The sequence below is a fragment of the Nothoprocta perdicaria genome, unplaced genomic scaffold, assembly GCF_003342845.1.
Source record: "Nothoprocta perdicaria isolate Ctin4 unplaced genomic scaffold, notPer1 scaffold_0, whole genome shotgun sequence".
Classification (NCBI taxonomy): domain Eukaryota; kingdom Metazoa; phylum Chordata; class Aves; order Tinamiformes; family Tinamidae; genus Nothoprocta; species Nothoprocta perdicaria.
Genome location: NW_020454092.1, coordinates 13,977,975 through 13,999,052, shown reverse-complemented (window position 1 = coordinate 13,999,052; position 21,078 = coordinate 13,977,975). Strand labels below are relative to the sequence as shown.

At 43.6% G+C, this 21,078-nt stretch overlaps 3 protein-coding genes across 3 annotated transcripts in view; 2 read left to right on the top strand and 1 right to left on the bottom strand.

Annotated features, from left to right (window-relative positions):
* Positions 1-9,798: 9,798 nt before the first annotated feature.
* On the top strand, positions 9,799-14,966 carry IPP (intracisternal A particle-promoted polypeptide). Its single transcript, XM_026033646.1, has 8 exons — positions 9,799-10,090; positions 10,241-10,672; positions 10,995-11,150; positions 12,210-12,377; positions 12,809-12,946; positions 13,256-13,378; positions 14,070-14,290; positions 14,723-14,966. The coding sequence occupies exons 1-8, from the start codon at positions 9,799-9,801 to the stop codon at positions 14,945-14,947; spliced, it is 1,755 nt and encodes a 584-aa protein (XP_025889431.1). The 3' UTR covers positions 14,948-14,966.
* A 2,488-nt stretch (positions 14,967-17,454) lies between these two features.
* Positions 17,455-19,822, bottom strand: TMEM69 (transmembrane protein 69). The gene is made up of 2 exons (XM_026033655.1): positions 19,740-19,822; positions 17,455-19,114 (listed from the first exon to the last, which is right to left on the bottom strand). Exons 1-2 carry the CDS (start codon positions 19,782-19,784, stop codon positions 18,374-18,376), a joined length of 786 nt encoding a protein of 261 aa, XP_025889440.1. The 5' UTR covers positions 19,785-19,822; the 3' UTR covers positions 17,455-18,373.
* A 1,179-nt stretch (positions 19,823-21,001) lies between these two features.
* The window catches only part of GPBP1L1 (GC-rich promoter binding protein 1 like 1), a 31,603-nt gene continuing 31,526 nt past the window's right edge, over positions 21,002-21,078 (top strand). Inside the window, exon 1 of the mRNA XM_026033627.1 lies at positions 21,002-21,063. The gene's annotated coding sequence lies outside the window, so the exon portion shown is untranslated. The remainder of the gene's footprint in view (positions 21,064-21,078) is intronic.

Sequence of the window (21,078 nt, the reverse complement as noted above, 5' to 3'; positions counted from 1 at the left end):
TGTTTTTTTTTTAACTGCGTCACAAAAGTCCCTAGCAGGTTAGCACAGGTGCAATCTTGTGACTTGAAGTAAACATCTGGAAGCGAGAAGGTAACACGCAGGGCTCGGCTTTCAAAGATGAGAGGCACAGGCAGTTCCTGTGGACTTTGGGTGGAACAGTGAGAACTCCAAATCTCTGGAAAGCCGTGCCCATAATGCACAAAATGTTCAATCAAAATCCTTTGTGCAGACACACAGCTTTTCTGTCACAGGCTCCTGTGCGCCAGATTCTGCTCCGATAAAGAAGAAATGTTGCAGGCAGAAAGAGGCCGTCAGGGACTGGTTACTGACAATTGAAGATTTATTTAGTTTGTATCTCAAACTTATCCTTTCAAAATGGAGGAGTGTTATATATTACATAAATCCCTGGATATGTATATTGCCACTACATGGTATACATAGATTATTGAGCTGGCCTTTCACCTTAAACAGTATCCACACAAAACTCTCCTACAATGTGAATTAGAAGGTTAATTTTGGGTGTTATTAATCACACTGAATGATTCCAAACAGAGTTATCTCTGACAAATGCAAATGTTCCCTCGGGAGGGCTGCAATCAAGTTTCTCCTGCCAGCAAATTCCACTTCCTAGCATCACTGTTACTGTCAAAGCAAGCCCCAAATCTGCAGCATTCCCAGGGGGCTCTGTAAGTAAAGATGAATAAAATCCTGACTTCACCTCCACTTCCATAATCCCTCTGACAAGACTGGAAAGCAAACAGGTCACTCTGTACAGATTCACGGTGATGTCCCCTGTGCAAGGATAGGAATGGCTTAATCCGGGGAGGCCACGTTCAAAATCAGCAGTGCCTGCAGTGGAGTTGGGCACCTCGTGGTCTTTAAGGATGTGGCCCACAGTTAAACCCAGGGCTTCGCACATCCGGTTAAACCAGGAGAATGTCAAAAATCCGGCACACTCTCTTCGCTGGGATGTTTATTTATTTTTGAGGTTTCACACAGCTGCGATAGTAATTCTAGACCCATTAGGTCATGCTCTGCTTCCCACCGGCTTCTTTAGTGTCTTTAACAATGAAATAATTCTGACTAGCACAGAATTGTTTTTAGAGAGATATTTTGTCACATCTGTATTTTATGTTTATGCAATTTGCCAGTTCTACTGTTTTAAAAGAAGGAACAAGAATTTGGCCTTTTGCTAAGCCCTGCTAGTCTTTCTTCCCCTGTTTCATTAAACTCTGCGCTTTCCTGTCCTTCATGATTGAAAAAACATCTGAATCAGAGTAGAAGAGTTCAAATATGAATGATACTCTGAATTCTCAGACCCCAACACTTTGCAGACCACAAGATTTCCTGAACAAGATGTGGAATTTATTCAATAACTCCGATGGATTTGGCTTTTTGGTTTTGTCCAGTCTCCTTCCAATTCATGTAAAACTTCAGAATTAAATAAATAAGGCACTATGGCTTATTAAAAACACTTATTATGACATTGTTTTCTTCTAAATTATCAATTTTGTAAGTCAAAAATTCAAGAAACATGTAGTTGTTCCTAACATAGAAGCTGTTCCATACTTTTTGGCTACTCCTGGATTGATTCTGTTTTGTTTTATTCAAATATACATTACCTTCCAGGAAAAGGTTCAGTCCTATTTAAAACTTCAAACAATGGAGAATTAGCCAATGCTCTCAACAGTTCCTCAGTGTTAAAGATTATCCCTAGTTTAACATTTGTTTTTCTTCAGCTTTCAATGATTGTTTTTGCTAAATCCTCTTGTACTAAAGAGTTGTTTAGTATTCAGTGCTGTTTTCCTGCTCAGTAGCATATATATGTAATGAAAAAGCTTCACAATTTCCATTTTGAGCAGCAGCTCCATCTGTTTTGTTTATGTCCATCATTATAAGACATTTCCTCTCTCCTCAGACTGTATTGATGGTTCTTCTGTGCCTTTACCAATCCTCCCTAAATTTTACACATCAAAACCCTGTTCCACGTCAGCTTTGGAGGTGACACACAGGAAGGACTATGTCCCTTCATCTCCACACACCTGTCCCACTCTGCATTGCCCACTTCTCTACCAGTATCATTTTGTTTGTTTGCATGCCTTTAGTGACAGTGTATTAGGATTTCTAAATCCTTATTGACATTATTTTGTTCCAGGATACAGCTCCCGGGTTACAGAATTGTGAACTGTGATCTTACCACTTAGGTTTATTGATTTGGACTTGGCTGCATTTAAAATCTTCATTTAAATGGGCCAGTCTTCCCAAGCCACTGTTTGCTCTGTGTAGCTGCTTTGTACTTGCAGTAGTTTACCTCCTTTCTGTCATTCAGAAAAGTTACCTGGGATGCTTTAATATTTACAAACTGTCTGGGATAACTTAGATAAAACAAAAACAAAAATAAAAATCACAAAGCCCTAAAAACAGACTACAAAAGCATGCAGTGAAGGTGAACTAGGGAAAAGAAAGATCAAAGTTACCAATGACTGCAGACATCCTCAGCTAAAGCTGACCTGATTTGGTAAGTGCCTGCTTTGCATCACAGCGCAAAAGCAAGTCCTGCTCTGCACCCACACTGGCGCACCCCAATGAAATGTCTCTACATATGTAGTCCACATACCTGAAGATTAAATTATTTTTCTCAGGCCTAAAGCACTATGAGTTGACTTTTTTTTTTTCAATTTGCTCTCATAAATGTTAAATAACAGCAGGCTACTGCTAAGCCCCACAATGCTGAAACAATTGCTGCTACTGAGTGATGATCTTCCATTGCTGGCTGTCTTTTCAGTTCTGCAAATAATGCCACTTTTTATCCATTTGGCAGGCTTAGGTAGTGATACTGAACTCAGCTAAGATCGAAATCAAATGGTAGGTCAAATGCTTTGTGAAACATGCTGTCATATCTACACTACCCAGTAGGAATCCTTATTAAGAAATTAATTTGGATTTCTCAAGAAGATAATGCTAGTAAAAGTAAAATTGTTGCCAATTATTGACTCATTTACTACCTCACTTAGTATCAGCTTTGGAACTGTGTTTGTTCTAGACTGGTGTCATGTTAACCATAATACAGCTAGCTGGGTCATCCTGCTTGCTGGGGTTTTGCTTTGCTTTGTTTCAGTTTTTTTTTTCCTTAAATACTGGTTCAGTACCGTCAGTCTTCTGCAATTTCACTAAAATATCAGGATTTATTACAAATGAGATCTCTCTAGGCAGCTGATTTACAGCTCTTCAGTCTATCTAAGCTTATTGCTTTAAAAATATGTTACATATGGTAATTAACCTCATTCTTAATTACTCACAGACTGAAAAGGACATTTTTATCTTTCTAGAAAGAAACTAATTCAGTACTAAGCATTATTAACAAAACCCACCCTCTGCATCTTGTGCCAGTGTAAGGCTTCCTTGATCAGGTTATTCAACTGTTCTCACCTTCAATTTAGTTGTACCAGCCACTTTTTCTCTAGTATTTTTGGACCCCATAGTCTTTTATACTTAGCAATTCTTCATTGATAGCGATTGCAATATGGCTTTCATTCTCAAAGCAAGTTATCAATAATGACGTTTTTGATTTCTACTGCATTTTTCATGTGCAGGTTTCACTCAGAGTATTTTATAAATATTAATTAGCCTTCAAAAAATACCTAAAAGATAAGCAGTGAGAAGCAAACTGAGCCAGTGGGATAGTGTCAGTAAAAGATTTATCAGATCCCTGTAAGTATTGCAGAACTATGACTAGCATGGACAAGTTTTGTTTCAGAACCTCATTTAGCCCTACAAACAAAGCTGTGTTTTTAAGGCAAGTATAAACCGAAAGTTACTATATAAAAAATGACCTTATATGAAATAAAATATTGCAAAAACTTTAGCATCCTAAAACACAGTAGAACAAATTACTAAACAACAAATTTCCAAGCCCTCTGAAAGATAAAAATAATCACTATTATTTAACGTATAATCACTTTATTTAACGTAAAAAATGTCCAAATGGGGTAATTCCCCTCACTGACAGACAACTGTTCTGCTCAAAAAAGGGAAGCTGTAGATGAAATATAGTTTTTCAAAGGGTTTTGATAAGGTAAGTGAACTGAGAGTATCAAAGTGCAAATAAGATCACCATAACATGGACGCACAACTGGTTAAAAATATACTAAAATATTACTATTAGTAAAAATATAGTAAAATATCACTATTAGTCAACTGTCATTAAGCTCTGACAGGTCTTTTAATAGGAATGTCAGAGGGCCTGTTCTGATTCTAGTCGACACTCCTGTTTACTGAGACAACATACAAAGTAGAGGTTTTGCAAGCACTTCGGATGACAGGACTAGAACACAAATGATATTTCTAACAGGAGAGCTAATCCAGACCCTCAAAGATGAAATTCCATAAAGGAATATCAAAAATACTTGCACTTAAGCAAGGTAAATGAAGGGAAAAATGCAACCTGGGAAATACATGGCAATGGAAGCAGACATGGCAGAGGAGATGGATTTGTAGGAGCAAGATATGCTCTTACAGTTGAGAGCCCTGGAAGGCCTGAGCAACGTTGCAAACCCTCTCAGGACCTGCAGACATTGCACCAGGGGTTACTCACAGAGGTCGTGAGGAGTCTGGCATTCCACGGAGGCGCTGCTTCTGGAATGACCCCGCGGCACGCACAGCCTCTGGAATGTGGGGGGTATCAGGCAGAGTTTAACTCTATCCATCTTCTCCATGAAGCTGGCTCACAAGTTTTGTCAATACATGTGCAACCTTTTCTAGGAGGAAAAACATGCCTTTAGTACATATATGACTACACAATATATAAGTAATTAAAAATGGCTGAATTTGTGTATATTTAAGAGGTTTTCCCTACCTTTTTTTCTATTCAAGTCTTTTGCACAATTTGGAGTGTGTTTAAATCTTGTCACATGCTCTGAACAGCTCCAGGGTCTGTTGTGTTTGCTATATTTTATTATCCAAGAGAACACAGTGATTTAGATAAGAACGCTTAAGTAAAGAGTCCAAAAAGCATTAGTATTTGGATTACAATTTGAAACCTAGCCAAACTTTATTAATGCCAGGACTGAAAGTCCCAAGTGCCTGAAGACTGGTAATTCCCAAGCACAACTCATTCTTCCTATCAGCAAAAGAAGTCTTGCATCTTTGCTAAGGGCACCTTAGGGAGCAGGTCTAAATCAGTGGGAAGCTGCAGGACTAGACAATCGTGAAAAACACCAAAAGTCACAAAATTAATCGTCTGCTTCAGAGAAGTATTGGGGCACAGTGAGGATCATTCTCCAAAAATGTGACATCTTTCAACATCTCCCAAAAAGAGTTACAGAGATCCCTTGTACAAGGCAACATCCCGGGGAGAAGCATTTCACAGCAGAAGGGAAACTCTCCCCCAGACAGTTTTGCTTCCTTTAGCTACTACAAGCAAAGCTCTCCTATCTCTGTTTTAATCACCAACTGTTATCAAATTCTTAGTATTCTCTTGGCCTCTTTCCTTAGAAATGCAGTGAGTCCTCTGTGGAGTTTGCCTTGGTTCCCCTCTCAGACAGCTGTGATTAATTCACTGTTCAAGCTCTTGAGTTAATTCCCTTATTAGATCACTTTCCTCCTTCATGGAATGATTATTCCCACAGGAGAAACACGAAAGAGTGAAACAACATTGCGCTAGTATCTGACACACAGCATCCAGGATGTTTACTTTAAGTCGAGTTGCCTGGAATTACTCCAGACGTATGGCTTAAACACAAGAATCCTCTAAGCAGAGAAGAGCAGCCGCGCAGTTGCACAACACTCACATTTCACTGGAATTCCTCCAAACTTCCTGCTAGGTAAGTGCGTTCAGAGCACGGACCTCTCCACACAAGCAGGTCAGGTGACAAAATGCTTTCATTGTTGAGCATATTTTAAGGTCAAAAGTTATTATTGTTATTGTTATTTTGTATCACACAAAAATCACTTTTCTACCCGATGCCCGAGCAACTCAGCACTGGAGCAAGGCTTTGGGTAGCTGGATGCTTGGGAGAGCGTCTCAGTACTCCTCCAATACCAGACACGGTAAACAAGTCCGGACTGACACTCTGATAACCAGCAGTTGCATTAAAACCACCCTGAAGGCAGAGTAAAGTGAGGGTAACAAATACACTTAGCGACTAATTTCAAAATAGAAAAGTTTACAACAGCTTATAAAGATGAAGGGGAGGGGAAGAACAATCTTGCAATATGGCACTTCAATGACCTTTAAAATTTCCCTACCTGTTCACAGTTCATCTGACAAATGTTCAGAGCCATCACCACTTCGCTGGCGGTGTGAAAACCTGTAGTTTTCACACAAACACCTTTACTCTGGGGCTGTCTATGCAGAAAAACTAGCTTTTGGGGTACGTCTGGCTCTCAGGGTAAATTCCATTTCGGATCTCCGTCCTGAACACTCTCACCTACACATAAGCATCAAGATTCATCACCTGAAGCAGGAAGGAAAGTAACAGCTCCTGGGCCTGGCCCACGCCTGCCCAGAGAGATGTTTGGGTAAAGTCTGGACAAAGTGTTAAATGATTTCAAAGCCCAGCGCCTTTCCACTGAGATGGGAAACATTCAGACCCTGAAGGGAAGCTTCTTCCCCATTAGAAAATACATTTCAGATAAACATGTAAACTGGCAACAGGTTTATACAGGCATCTAATTAGAATCAGTGCCTGTGGCTTGTTAAAGGCTTTTCACTGAGGATAAACAACATGATAACCAGTCCCACCAGGCTGATAATGGATTATTCACCAGTCTTTCTCTGAGAAGAAGCTTCAGAGTTAACAGGAGCCTCTTCTGTGCTGTGTGGATGTGCAGAACTTCAGCAGCCTTTCTCATCTTACCCCTGGGAGTGCAAGTTAAGGAATTTTGGGAAATGGAACAAAAATGATTGTATCCTAGGAAGGCCTCGACACCCAATTAAAGCTCTTTTCATTTTTGGTGATGGTCTCCAGCATCAAACAAGCACATTAAAAAATACGAGTAGTAACTATAATGAGTAATAAAAGACCAGTTAAAAGACAAATGAAAAGAAAGATTGCAATTGACTGTCTCATTGTCTGACAGGTTGCAGCAGACGACTTAGCCCAGAAGACTGTGCAGAGACACACTGCAGTTTGGGGATGGCAAGCAAGATTACCTACCTACCTACTGGAACTGTGGAGGAGTTTGGTCTGACACAGTTTGATTGACAGTGATGGAAAGCAGCTCTATGGGGAGCTCCTTTCAAAACATTTTGTGGGGGTGGAAAACCTACAAATAGCCAATGCCTCATTTTGTGTCTCTGCTGCAAGACAGAACTGCAGTAACCAATATCTCACAGATCACCGGGGGCTTGAATAGAAAGGCAGATGGATCCCCAAAACCAGGCACAGTGGACATGCTCCCCAAGTCATAACGCTCTTCTCACTACAAGTCACAGGGCACCGTTGTTGTCCTGTGCACGGAGAGGTCCAACTAGAAGCAGAAAAACAAAACTGCACTTTCAAATTGATTTTTATAGATATCTTGAAACTAAAAACACCGTTTATGAAAGAAAACAAAATCTTATCTAACAAAAATCTTTTGTTAGATGACAGAGCAGAAGCTTAGCATCCGTAGGACACCTTTTAGCTGCAGATTTCTTTGTTGCACATTCGTGAAGCACCATTCTGCAGAGATAGCACCATCTGCAGGCTTTGAGAGAGGGAGCACAGACGTCTTATTCAGCTCCGAACTATGTTTTCCAGACAGCTGAAAACATTTCCCAGAGATGCCTCCAGCCAGGAAAACCCCAGCCATGGGTCTTTCTGGGATAACACAGGGAGGACTGTGATGCTTCCTGGGGCTCTGACACATTGCAGGGATTCTTCAAGAGAAAGCCTGAATAGCTTGTTTGTCAAATTATTATCACTGAGTATTACAACAGCAACACTTTTGTGCAGGCATGGATTGTGGGACAAACAGAGCAGCTCAGGGCAGGACTTTTTTGTCACCTGTCCCACATGTTGGGCAACACTCAGCTGGCTAACTGGCAAATGTAGGGACTTATTAAATTAAAACAGAAGACATTTGAATTCCTCCACTGCAGTGCCTTCTCATACTTGCTCTCAGCTAACTGATGTGTTCCTCATTCCACAGTACAATCGCACAGTGCCAAATAGTCTCAGACTTATCCTCGAAAATCCGCGCTTTGTTTTAGGAGCTGCACAACACAGTGGTGCTGTACGGGGGCACCAGTTCCACCTTGCACAGCGGCTGCCTGGTTTCAGGGAAACGTGCTGAAGCAGTGCCCTCTTCTGGAAGCAGAACCATTAATGGGGTGCCATTAATACCTCCACCACAGGCCTGTGGGGCAAATCGGGCACTCTCAGCAGCACCATTCTGTGTCTGTAAATTTGGCACTGTGATGTGAAATCCTAATACTGGCCAAGTGTCTAACAGCTGACATCAGCCTTTGATTGAGCCACTGGCATTTAGGAGAGTTCTAAGCCTTTTATTCACAGGCCACTTCCGATGAACAAAATGTCAGCACAAGAGAGGGCTGATTTCTTTTATAGATTCATCAATGAATAAAATTTCAAATCATTTATTAGCCTGGCTTAAAATTTATACTGAGTTATATTAGCATGAATCCAACTGTGTGTGCTGGCAGAAAGCTTATTGATCTATCTAGATCTGTATTTTCTATGGGTATTTTAATATCAGCTTGAAAGGTAATTTTAACATGCTTCTGTCAGGAATGAAATGCTGAATGGGGAGACCCAGAGAGTGTCACGATTCAGATTTCTTCTGGAAGCACTTTTAGAAGTTATTGCAGTGAAATGCAGAATCATGAGAAAAGCCTGGAGGCCTAGGACCACTGTAACTCTCAGCAGACATGTTTTTCTTTCCTAGTCTCACAGTAAATAGGCATGGAGACATTCCAAGAGGCTCTCCGATTCAGTTCTGCTTTGCCTGCACGTCATGTTGCTGGAACGGTTGTGGAAAACTCAGGAATGATTTTTTTTTTTTTCTGTATGCTCATTTTTTTCCCTCGGGATCACTGGTAGCTTTGCCAGACCTGCACAATGAAGGTGTGTAACTCAGTACGAGATGCTCTTCCCTCAGTGGGTGCTCAGACGTGCAGCGACTCGGTGAATATAGGTGCTAAAATGGAAGTACGCTGCACCTCAGACCAGTGCTGGCACGCAGACCCCCTGCGGGCCTACAGGCTCTGCGGGTAACAGCGGTGTTGCAGTGAAGAGGGTGCATTTCCAGACTGATGCTGCAGGGAAAGGTTTGTGGGCTGCCTCCCCTGCAGTCAGTGCAAGCCCTGACGTCACCCTGATATTCTTTGCCAGTAATGAATATTATTTTCATTAATTCATTCAGTTTTATAATGATTATATTCATCATAAAACGCTACAGCTCATTCCTCCAACACAAGGTCAGATTAAGCGGGCTAGCGACCCCATTCAGGAAGGAAAAGCTGAGGGCGAGCAATCGTGATGGTAACGGTAAAATGAAACTACGCCTGCTTCGTCACCTCTTCCCTCAGCACTAAGGCCACTGGAGGAGCTTAGAAGGAGACCAGAGCTTAAGCACACACATCAGCAGGCTCTGCCTTACAGAGCCGGCAGCGGGGACCAGCGGGGCCGGGCAGCGCCGCCTCCTGCCGCCTCAGCGAGCGGAGCGCAGGCACCCCCCGCCGCCGCCCTCTGCGCACGCGCCGCCCCGCCCCCTTGCCCCGCCCTCTCGCGGCGCGTAGGAGCCACGGCCGGGGGGGGGGGGGCGCATGCGCAGCTGCGCCGGGGAGGGGGCAAGATGGCGTGCGCCGCGGCGGCGCGGGGCGGCGGGAGCCCCTTCTCCTCGGACCGGCACGCCCGCCTGCTCCTGGCGCAGATCAACCGGCTGCGGGGCGGGCAGAGCTTCTGCGACGTGCGGCTCGAGGTGGGCCCGGAGGCGTTCGCCGTGCACCGCCTGGTGCTGGCGGCCAGCAGCCCCTACTTCGCGGCGCTCTTCGCGGGCGGCATGAAGGAGGCCGGCCGCGACGTGGTGCGCATCGCGGGCGTCGAGGCGGGCACCTTCCACACGCTCCTCGACTTCATCTACACAGGTAACGGCGGGGCCCCGCGCGGCCGGGCGGGGGGCGGCCGCCCGCGTAACGGTCGCCCAACGGTCGCCTAACGGCCGCCCGGGGCGGAGGAGCGGTGTCGCGGGCCCGCAGCCCACACCGGCTCCCCGGCTGTCGCGTGCGGGCCCGCAGGCGTGGTGAGCATCGGGGAGCACAACGTGCAGGAGCTGATAGTGGCCGCCGACATGCTGCAGCTCACCGAGGTGGTGGAGCTCTGCTGCGAGTTCCTCAAGGGCCAGATCGACCCCTTCAACTGCATCGGCCTCTTCCAGTTCTCCGAGCAAATTGCCTGCCACGACCTGCAGGAGTTCACCGAGAGCTACATCCACGCACACTTCCTGGAGGTGCAGAGCGGCGAGGAGTTCCTGGCACTAACGAAGGAGCAGCTGATTAAGATCCTGCGAAGCGAGGACCTAAGCATCGAGGATGAGTACCAGGTTTTTATAGCTGCAATGCAGTGGATTCTGAAGGATCTGGGGAAGAGAAAGAAATATGTAGTAGAAGTACTGGAACCTGTCCGATTTCCTCTGTTACCAGCACAAAGACTCTTGAAATACATAGAAGGTAAGTGAAGGAAAGACTGTCAAATAGCTGTGCTTGTGTGGACTGTGCGAGTTACTCGGATTTGACTTTTTTTTTTTTTTTAATGAGTACAGTGTGTGGAAAAAATTACCCTACATCAAGCAAGTTACATTGCTTAACAAATCAACACAATTCTTAATTAGCACAGGCATATTTTTTTAAAAAATGAAAAGACATTAGAAAAATATACATTCTTAATTTGCCTACTGTTTTAGGGGAAACCAGCAGCTTTCTCATAGATGAGCTACTCATTGTTGCCTCTTTTTTTTTTCATTGTGCCTCTCTTGATTTTCTGTGTTTCAAGGTGTTCCAGATTTCAGCCTTCGGGTGGCCCTGCAAACTCTGTTGAAAGAATACTGTGAAGTCTGTAAATCTCCCAAAGAGAACAAGGTCAGCAGTTTTCTGCAAGCTTCTAAAGCTCGTCCCCGGAGGAAAGCCAGGAAGTACCTTTATGCAGTAGGTTAGAATGTGGCTGTTTGAACTTTGTAAAACAAATCATGTAGTGGTATCTGATACTACAATACTAAAAGAGATACTCATCTCTTGTTTGATTAGAAGATATTAAAATATCAAAATTGCTACTCTGTTGATTGCTTTCAGTTTACTATTGCAGAAAAGGGGAGAATCCTCGCTTCATATCATTCTAACATGGTATTCAAAATCTGAATTTGCCTTTCAGAAATTACTTGTCTTGGATAGAAAGATGCACATCAGCAGGAGATTTGCCCATGATTTACTACTAGTATGAAAACTTGCTACAATCTTTGTTCTTCTAAAGGTTATATTTCTCCCCTCTTAAAAAGTAAAACTCTGCAAAAGCAGCAATAGCTGTATAAATGCAAAGTATGGAAGTTGGAAGTTTCTTCAATTCTGGATTACCCTAGTTTTATTTCAGTATGCCAGTTGTTCCAGATAGGAAGTGAATCAAGTGAGGATAATATTAACACATACATACTTTTATTTAAAAAAAAAAAAAAAAAAAAAAAAGTGGCTTTGAGTATTTTAGTATTTGCAAGAGCATAATTGCATGATTAATTCCAGAGGTTTGATTGCTTCCTTTCTCCCCCTCAGTGTTTTATTGGGGGATCTGTGGGAATCTGTAGAGTTAGTTCCTCTTTCAGAGAGTCACTGGAGAGAATGGAAGGCTGACGCCTGCATCTTTCAAACAAAGCTGAGTCAAATGGACTTATTAAGATCCACAATGAAATTGCAGCAGAACAGGGACTGGACTTCTTGTATTGCAGAAGAACAGAATTCTGCCTTGGATATAGAACTGTCTGGTCTACTCAGGCTGATACTGTCATACTTGAAAGGAAATCTTTTCTCCTAAGTTAGCAGTTAGTATATTTTAGCTTTTAATAACCCGAGAAGACTTTTTCCACAATTGCCAAATACATGACACAGAGCATTTACAGAAGGAGCGTTTATATGTTTTTATATATATTATGGTTCGGATAGAGGATCAAGAGGATGAGTGGGAAGCTCTTACTCTGTTATGACCTTTCTGTGTGGTTTCTAGGTGGATACACTCGACTGCAAGGAGGACGCTGGAGTGACAGCAGAGCCCTCAGCTGCGTGGAGCGATTTGACACCTTCAGCCACTACTGGACCACAGTGTCTTCTCTCCATCAGGCCCGGAGCGGGCTGGGTGTAGCTGTCGTGGGAGGGATGATCTATGCCATTGGAGGTAACAGCTGAAACAGTGCTCACAATGCAAAGTACAGCCCTGTCCTCCTATGTTAAATATTTGTGTGCTCCTGAAAGGAAAAGTCTGCCCTTACCAGCCAGTATTTCAGGGAATTTCTTTTGGAGGCATTGTCATCTGGCCTGTGGCTTGATTTTTGGAGTGTTAAATAGTTTCCATGCTCTAGGAATGTGTACCTGGGGTTTTGAAAATTCTACCAGTTATGCTACAAAATGTCTAATGCTGTTCACCTCTCTGATGCTTTCAGTAAAGTCTCAGAGAACTTTTGCTGAAAACTGTTTCTGCTGGTGATTCTTCTGCTAGGAGAAAGATCTTGTATTCAAATATTGTCTGTTCTGGAAGAAGTTGAATAGTTATGTATCAACAGTGCAAAACGTCACTTACCTATCTTCATTTTTGTTCTTATTATCCAGGTGAAAAGGATTCAATGATTTTTGACTGTACTGAATGTTATGATCCTGTTACAAAGCAGTGGACTGCTGTGGCTTCCATGAACCATCCCCGCTGCGGACTAGGAGTGTGCACGTGTTACGGTGCCATCTATGCTTTAGGTAAGTGTTTTGTTTCCCTTGTCTGAAACTAATTTTGAAGAGGTCAGTTAATGGAATTCGTAAGCTGATTGATTGTAAATATTTACTATAAATACTGTAACTTTGTGTTGCAAATCTCAGTGTTGAAAAACAACTGCTCAAATTAACAAGAGTATAACAAATCTTTGTGGATTGATGAATTATTCCTTTGCAGATTCCATGCCGGTTGCTTCAAAATTAATGTGCTCTGGAACAGGGTTCAATTTGTCTAAAACTCAGTTAACACACAACTCTCTGCACACTTTTTCCCATGTTTGCTGTCATTTGCAGGAGGATGGGTTGGTGCGGAGATAGGCAACACAATTGAAAGATTTGATCCTGAAGAGAATAGTTGGGATGTGGTGGGAAGCATGGCTGTGCCCCGCTACTGCTTTGGATGTTGTGAAATGCAAGGTATGTATTGTGAAGCTCAGACCCAGAAAGTGTTCCAAGAGTGACTGTGTTTTCTTGGATGCCGAAACTATATTATTTTTAAATTCTTATCATTGTCTTGTACCATGCTGTCAGTTGTGTGAGCTGATGTATTGCGCTCGTGCCTTGTTGATTTGCCTTTCTTGGTACCATTTTTATTTATACAGAACGCAAAGGCTATGAAGCTCCCTTTGATCCCCTAGAAAGAGGTTTCTAAAGGCTTTGGCATGGTTATCCAACTAACACATTAGCAGTTGACTGTCCTTCCTGGCAGTGCTTTTATTTCTCTTGTGTCATTGTTTGTGGCTATCTGAAGAGTTGACATAGATCACATCAAAACAAATTCATCTGAAGACGTAATGTATAAATGTTTCTTAAGCACTCAATTCAGGCCTGCCCAGCAGTTGCAGGCTTCCAAATTCTTTACCCTGCATTTGCATAATTTGCATAAATTTATGATTGCTTTCATCAGTGCTTCTAGTATTTGAGTTTACTCAACTTTGTTTACTTAAATTGAAATTTTGTATATGTTTTTTCTAGGCAAACAGATAATTTAAAATGGTTTAAGAATCCCAAATGCCAGACTGAAACGGGCATTGTGACAAACATTTTTGATTTTTTTTTTCAGACCCATCTATTATGAATTCTAACATAGGGAAAACTCTTTCTGCAGGTTTGATTTATGTTGTTGGCGGTATCAGCAATGAAGGAGTAGAGTTACGTTCTGTTGAAGTCTATGATCCAATATCTAAACGTTGGTCTGAGCTTCCTCCCATGGGAACACGAAGAGCATATCTTGGTGTAGCTGCTCTCAACAATTATATTTATGCTGTGGGAGGCTGGAATGAATCTCAAGATGCACTTGCCTCTGTAGAAAGATATTCCTTTGAAGAGGTATGGTACAGTCCCTTTCGGAAATTTCTGTTGCATGAACGTTTTGTAAAATGCTAGTGTTAGCCTGTGGAATTGAACGTAGTTCTCATTTCTCATCAAATTGTGTGCTGTTCTCTGTCTTGGAGGCAGAGTGCATCTTGCAGTAGCTGGAGGAATGGTATATGTGTAAATAGTATGTGCTGTGTTCTTTAGTCAGACTTGTGGCATTTAGACTTCTTGTGAAAGTGTTTAAAAGCTTGTGATGCCATTTTAATCCTAATAATCCTCTCAATACCATATATATGTAGCATTAGTGTAACAGTATTTGAGCCTGTAAGGTGCTTACTTAGTAGTCTTGGTGTATGTTTCAGTACTTAAGCTTAAAAAGTTATTCTTACCAGAATTAAGGCCTTACCCTAAAACTGCTTCTTGACTCTTCCACTTTCTCATTAGGAAAAATGGGTTGAAGTTGCATCAATGAAGATACGAAGAGCTGGTGTCTGTGTTGTGGCAGTGAATGGATTTCTCTATGCCTCAGGAGGCCGTGCTCCCAGTCACGATTTTGCTGCTCCAGTAACCTCTGACTCTGTTGAAGTGTATAACCCTCACATGGACAGTTGGACTGAAATCCCCAACATGATCACCAGCCGCTGTGAAGGAGGTGTAGCTGTGCTGTAAAGGGGGGGGGGGGGGGGGGGGGAACTTCCCTAAGGAAGAAGTGAACTTCTACCTCCTTGGAACTTCAGTCTGATTTTTCAGAAACCTCTTCCATCAGCAGTAGTAGTAGTAAACTAGAGAGCTCTTCCAGAGCAAATGGAAACATTAAAACCTTGAAAATAAATTTACTGGCAAAGTTGGTTTCAGGAAGTGCTCTGTAAAGAGTATGAGCTCCTTTTATCACTGGATTAAGCTTGCTGCAAAAAAAAAAGGGGCAAATTAGCCCTGAAGATAACCTGATAAGAGCAGACTGGCTACTTGGTTAGCTTTAGTTGCCCTTTTCTTAGAGAAAAGGGTGTAGAAAGAATGAAGGATGGAGAAGGCTTGGTACTGGCCCCACTAGTGGACATAGGCATTAAGTACGAATAGGGTAACTACTTTCCTGCTACCACACTAGACTTCAGTGAAGTGACTGAGAATTTAATGTTCTGAAAGGTTACTTTCACAGTTGTTGTCATTCCATTAGGCTTTGCTTTTGGTATCGAATTATTTCAGTGATGACAGTAGAGCTGTTCATTAAGCTCTGATTAATATTAAATGGAAATGCTATTCATTAGATGAGCTATTTCGTTTAGGATTTCCTAAATTTTTGTATTAAGAACAAAGGCTCTTGCCCACATTCCTCCCTTTCTTGAATGCGTTTTTATTCTGTGTGACACATGGTGAGACTGGGCACTGGAACAGAGGCTGTTCTATGAGAAGCACGTGTTCATGTTTACCACATTTTGTATCCTGCCTCTTCCAAAGTCAAGTGGACGTAGCTATTTTTGCAATTAAAAGTAGTTGCATCAGTGATGCTATTTGCGTGTTTTGTCTAAAGGATTTTGTTTTGCTTGGAAATTTCATAGAACAATGTTTCTAGCAATTTATAACTATTTTTAGGTTAATCTAATTAACATCTTCCTTGAAGCTGCCTTTTGCACAATATGATTGCAGTGTCTGAACAGCTCTGGTTGACCCAGCGAGGACTCGACAGAGTCTGAAATCAGGCTGCCTGAACTCTGACAGACAACATTATTCTAGAACGTGAAACCACAAGTGGAATGTCACAAAACAGGAAGCCAGTGCTCTGTAGACAAAGAAGCATTCACACCGTGTAGGTCAACATCCTCTGTGTAATATTAACAAATTAACGCATGAATAAAAGCCTCCAAGGTTAGTGTTGTAAGTACCTTAAGAATCTAGGTTTGCATTCCAACATTGGATTGGGAAGACTGCTGCACTAAACCATACTCTAGGATGGAGCATTGTTTCTCTGATCTGTCTGTAGTCTTACATGTGCAATTACTTCAAAAAAATTTTATGTATATTCTCTGCCCTGAAGCTAGTTGCTTTAAACAGATGTTCACAATAAAATCCTTTCCGCTTGAAGTAAGCTGTATCACGGCTGCTGTTATCTAACAGCTCTTGTTTTACTTGGAAAGATGGTTAATAAATGTATTTATTTTTGGACTGAAGCGTTGACACTTGCCTAGTGAAATATCTATATATTTCTCTTCCCAATGTAAAATCCCTAAAGTTTTCTGGAAGTGTGGGTGCCTTGCTAACTATAGTGGTAGTCCTCTCTAGGCTCAAATGCTATGTAGTATTTCTTCAGCTCTCTTCACACTTCATGACCCCTCTTGAACTGATGGATAAATATTACTTTAACTGCATTTTATTTGTTTGGAAATTCTTGGTATGCTTCTAATCCCCTAAACTTCCTGTTTTAGAGTAGCTGGAAGGAACCAGTTATGTGCAGTTACCTTCAGTTTTTGTGATTAGTCAACTGATTCTTCAAACATGACAATGGTCTCTGATACTCATCACCTCTTCCTTTGAATCTGGGGCCAAAAGAGGTTCTTCTCTGGATCCATTCAAACAATTGCTATGGCTGAGGAAAAATGAATAAATTATTTCATTCACAAACTCATTTTTACTTCCTTCATAGTCAGAGACTATGGAGATGCACCACTGTTTCAGGGATAGGATATTGTTAACAGGTCCATCTGAAAGGCTTATGCTTACATACATGTTTCCTCACAAAGATGGAGCCAGAATGCATTTTTGTGGGTTTTTTTTTTTAACTCCTGATTGTTACACAGAATGAACAGATAACAAGTTTAAATAGGTGCTTTGTTCTTTATTGAAAACCTGGAGAATAGTACTTCTGAAGAGAAGTGTGAGGACTACCTAAACTGGTGTTAAGTATCTGTCTGGGTATAATGTTTTGGCTTTCTGCTTGCAGCTCAAAGCCCTTAAGAATACTTAGGATGAAAAGCCTATGGTAAACAAACATATGGAACTTCTTAGGTTTCTTAAGGCAGATAAGGGAAGGAAAGGGTTTGGGGAAAAAAAAAATCTTTCTTTCACAGTATGCCAGGGAAGAAATTACTATATAAATGTGAAGAGATTTTTTTTTTTTTTTTGACCCCTCATGATTTTTGCAGGACAGTTTCTATCTATCCCTACTGTGTTGAAGGTGCAAACTACTTTCATGTCCCATTTTCTCTGTTTCATATCACAGTAGGCAGCACTGAATAGTGCTTTCATTCAGGAATGCAATAGTTCTTTACAGCTATACAGCCATATATAAATGTGGCTTTAAATGCAGGTTTCTTAGGGTTACCTAGCTAAGTCTGAACAGAATCTAGAAAGAGATGGATTGGACATTATTTAGATGAGTCTATGCAGAAAGCTAATTATTTTGTCTCTGATAGTACCTTACAAAATATACAAATGTAAGCTTTCTCTTCTAGCTTTCCATACTTGATCACAACTGCTGGATGAACTACCCAAGATAAATAGTGACCTTTTCTTGTCACTGCACCCCCTCCTTGCTCTTGGCTTGTTGCTAGAAACAAGCAGTGCCCTACCTTGCCTGTCCCGTTACCTGACTACTGCCTCACTGCATTGCCTCATGTCTGTAAAACAGAAATGCTGAACCTGTATCTACATCTCTTCCATTTCCCTAAATAATAAACTATACTGAAGTCAGATGTGTCTTCTCAGGGAACAAGAGGTGCTTCATGTTGCTTTTGTCTTTAGAGCTTCTTCTGAAGACTACCTGCTCCCTCCATCATTTTTGCGAGTCCAGGCTTGTTCTACCCCCAGCAGAGCACTACGTATTACAGTTAAGACTGATACTTCAATAATACAGTTTCTACTAACATTGGACAAACCTCCCTTTCAAATTCCTAGGGCCGTAACATCTCAGTCAAGAGTGAATGAGATGTTACAGATATGGACAGATTCATGCCTGCCTTGGAAAAAAATTACCATTATTTACCCTCCTTCCATGCTAACCTTGCTAAGCTGTTTACTTCCTATACAAGCACCTTGCACATTGCTCCCCACCCAAATCTTAGTACAAATGATTTAACAAATAAATATCTCTTTCTCCTGATCTTATTTTGTGCTCTTCCATCGATCTGTGCTGTTTATTAGCTGGTTCTCTGAAGCAATCATCTTGAGTGTTGCAGTGGCGAGTAGTGACACTACTGCCACCAGTGTTGTCACCACCCTGAGTGCCTTAAACCAAGCAGGGTAAGTAGGAAGAAGGCCCAGGTCATAATGCAGCGCTATCCCTAAACCCATGACAAGCAGTACTGCACCATGGGTGACATTTTCAAAAAGGAAGACCTGCCAGGCAAACAAAGGGGGAACGACACTGTTGGCCAGGTTCAGCCAGTCGGGCTTGGCGGGACTGTTCTCTGGGATAGCAAATCCCCACTTGATTCCTCCTAGGAAGGAAACGACGATAGCACCGTACGTAATCTGAGCAAATGCCAGCTCGGGGTAGTAGGTCCCTTGGACAGCCATTGCCAGCGGCACAGAAACAAATGGAATTAGCCCTGCAAGGCTCAAGTAAAGGGCTGGCTTTGGAGAATCCTTTATCGAAGCCAGGCGGTACCGCAGCGGGTCCAGGTCTTGGTTCTCGGGTTCTTGGTTCTTTTTTTTCTTTAGGAGGGGGATCGATGTGTGAAATGCCTGGAGCTTAGCTGCATATATCGATGTTCGGTTGAAGCTTGAAGATCTTGAAAGAAGAGAAACATCTCTGTGCAGATGGAAGATGAGAGGAAAAGAGCAACTTGTCTTATTCTTCCCAAAGTGCAGCAGTCTGGAACCAGTTAACTTCTGGAGCTGCAACTATAAAACTTGTTCTCAATGCTTTGCAATGAAGGCTTTTTACCCCACAGTTACCTCACTTACACAGGAAAATTAGTACCAAGTAGTTTTCCAGAGCAAGATTCCGTCACAGGTGCCCTTCCCCTCAGTTTTCAGATGTTTTTCACCAGTTAACTGGTTGGCTTTCACGTAATCTGATGAACAGCAGCTAAGTGGTTTGAGTGAATGAGGAGATCCAAAAGATACGTATATCCACCTATTTGTCCACCCAAACATCCTCTAGACTTTAAGTTTGAAGTACCAATCCTTTTCAGAAACCCTTGACAGAAAGATATCATATAATTACAGAAATAGTACAAGTGTCAACCCAAAAACTAGCTACTATCCTCTCACTGCTAAACAAAATCAAAGAAGATAGCAGCTGGGGAAAGCACTTTTGTCACTAAAACTTGGCTTTTATAGAAGAAATGTCCTACTTTTAGGTAAATGCTGCTGAAAAATCAGGAGTTTTCTCAGAAAAGCTCATTGTGATAAAAGCATGCTTTAACTTAACCTGCAAGTCACTTTTTTTTTTCTTATCAATGCTTCACTTGGATCTTTTACTGTTCTATTTTAAAGAAAAGGCAAAAATGCTTCAGGAACTTACCTTGAAAGGCGGCTTGAAGCAGCACCGTTGCACAAGTTGGAACATACTTGCTTTACCAAAGCTCTAAAACAAAAACAAGAGAAAGTCTGCAAGTGATGAATAGTCTTGATATCTTTACCCCTGGTAACACCTTGTATGCCTAAACATTTTGTAAGATCCATTATAAACTTAAGGGGAAATATTTTACGTACTCTACCCTTATCTACCAGCCGCAGGACGTTTTGCCCTGTGACCTGAAGTCACTCGCGTGCAGACCGTTACCAGAGCGGTTTCCAGTTAGGGAACCCACCCAGGCGGTCGCTGCCCGCTCCGCATACCCGGTACACGGGGCCGCGTGGGGCTGAGGGGAGCGGAGGGCCCCGTTCACCCGGCGCAGGAGCCGCCGCCGCGCCTGGACCCGAGCTACCCGTCAAGGGCAAAAGCGGAGCGGGGGGAGCGGCCGGGCCGGGCCGGGCGGCGGGGGAAGCCCCAACGTACGCGAGGGCCGCAGCGGTTCCCACGGTACCCACCGGCCCCGCGCTGCCCCGCCGCCCTGCTGCCTCCTCGCCGCCGCAGCTTCCGCTTCGCGCGAGGCGGCACCGGCGCAGGGCGAGGAAGGTCCGGGCGGAAACAAGCGCCGGTAATTGCGTTCCGGCGTGTCCCCCGCCAAAGCCAGACCCCATCCCGAGAGCCCGGCATCCGGAGTGCTTAAAAAGTGGGGATCACGGGGTCAAAAATGGGATTCTCCACCGCGGGAGGGGGCAGGCTGGCACCCGCGTCCTTCCCACCGCCGCAGCTCGGCTGGTGAAGGACAGGCCTCGTCGTACGGGGAAGCTGTTCAGGCGAGAAGGGGCCTGCGGCCAGCAGACCTGCTCCTGGGCCCCCCGCTTCTCGCCGGGGTTGCTGCTCCGGCGAAGGGACCTAGCGCCCGCCGCCCCCCTTGATCTCTTCGCCGCAGGAGAGCGTCGGGAGCAGTGGTCTGGGGCCGGACTACAAGTCCCAGCATGCATTACGGCGCGAGGGCGCCCTGCGCCGCGGGAGTAGCCGCAAGGCCTCCTGGGGTTCGTAGTCTGCGGCGCCGCCGCTGTTCCGATTGGCAGGGGCGCCGCGCGCGCTCCCGGCGCCTCGAGCGCGCGCCCCTCTCCCGAAGGGGGGAGGAGGGTCTCCGCGTGGCCGCCGCCCGAGCCGCCAGGTGGGCGTGTCCCTTCCGCCTCGGCGGCCCCTCCCGCCGCGCGCGCAGGCCCCGCCCCCTCCGGCCCCCGGCCGGGCAGGGCCGGGCAGCCATTTTGGGCAGAGCTTTGTTATGGTTGTGGGGCCGCGGGAGGCAGCGCGAGGGGCCTGGCCGGTGAGTGCGGCTCCC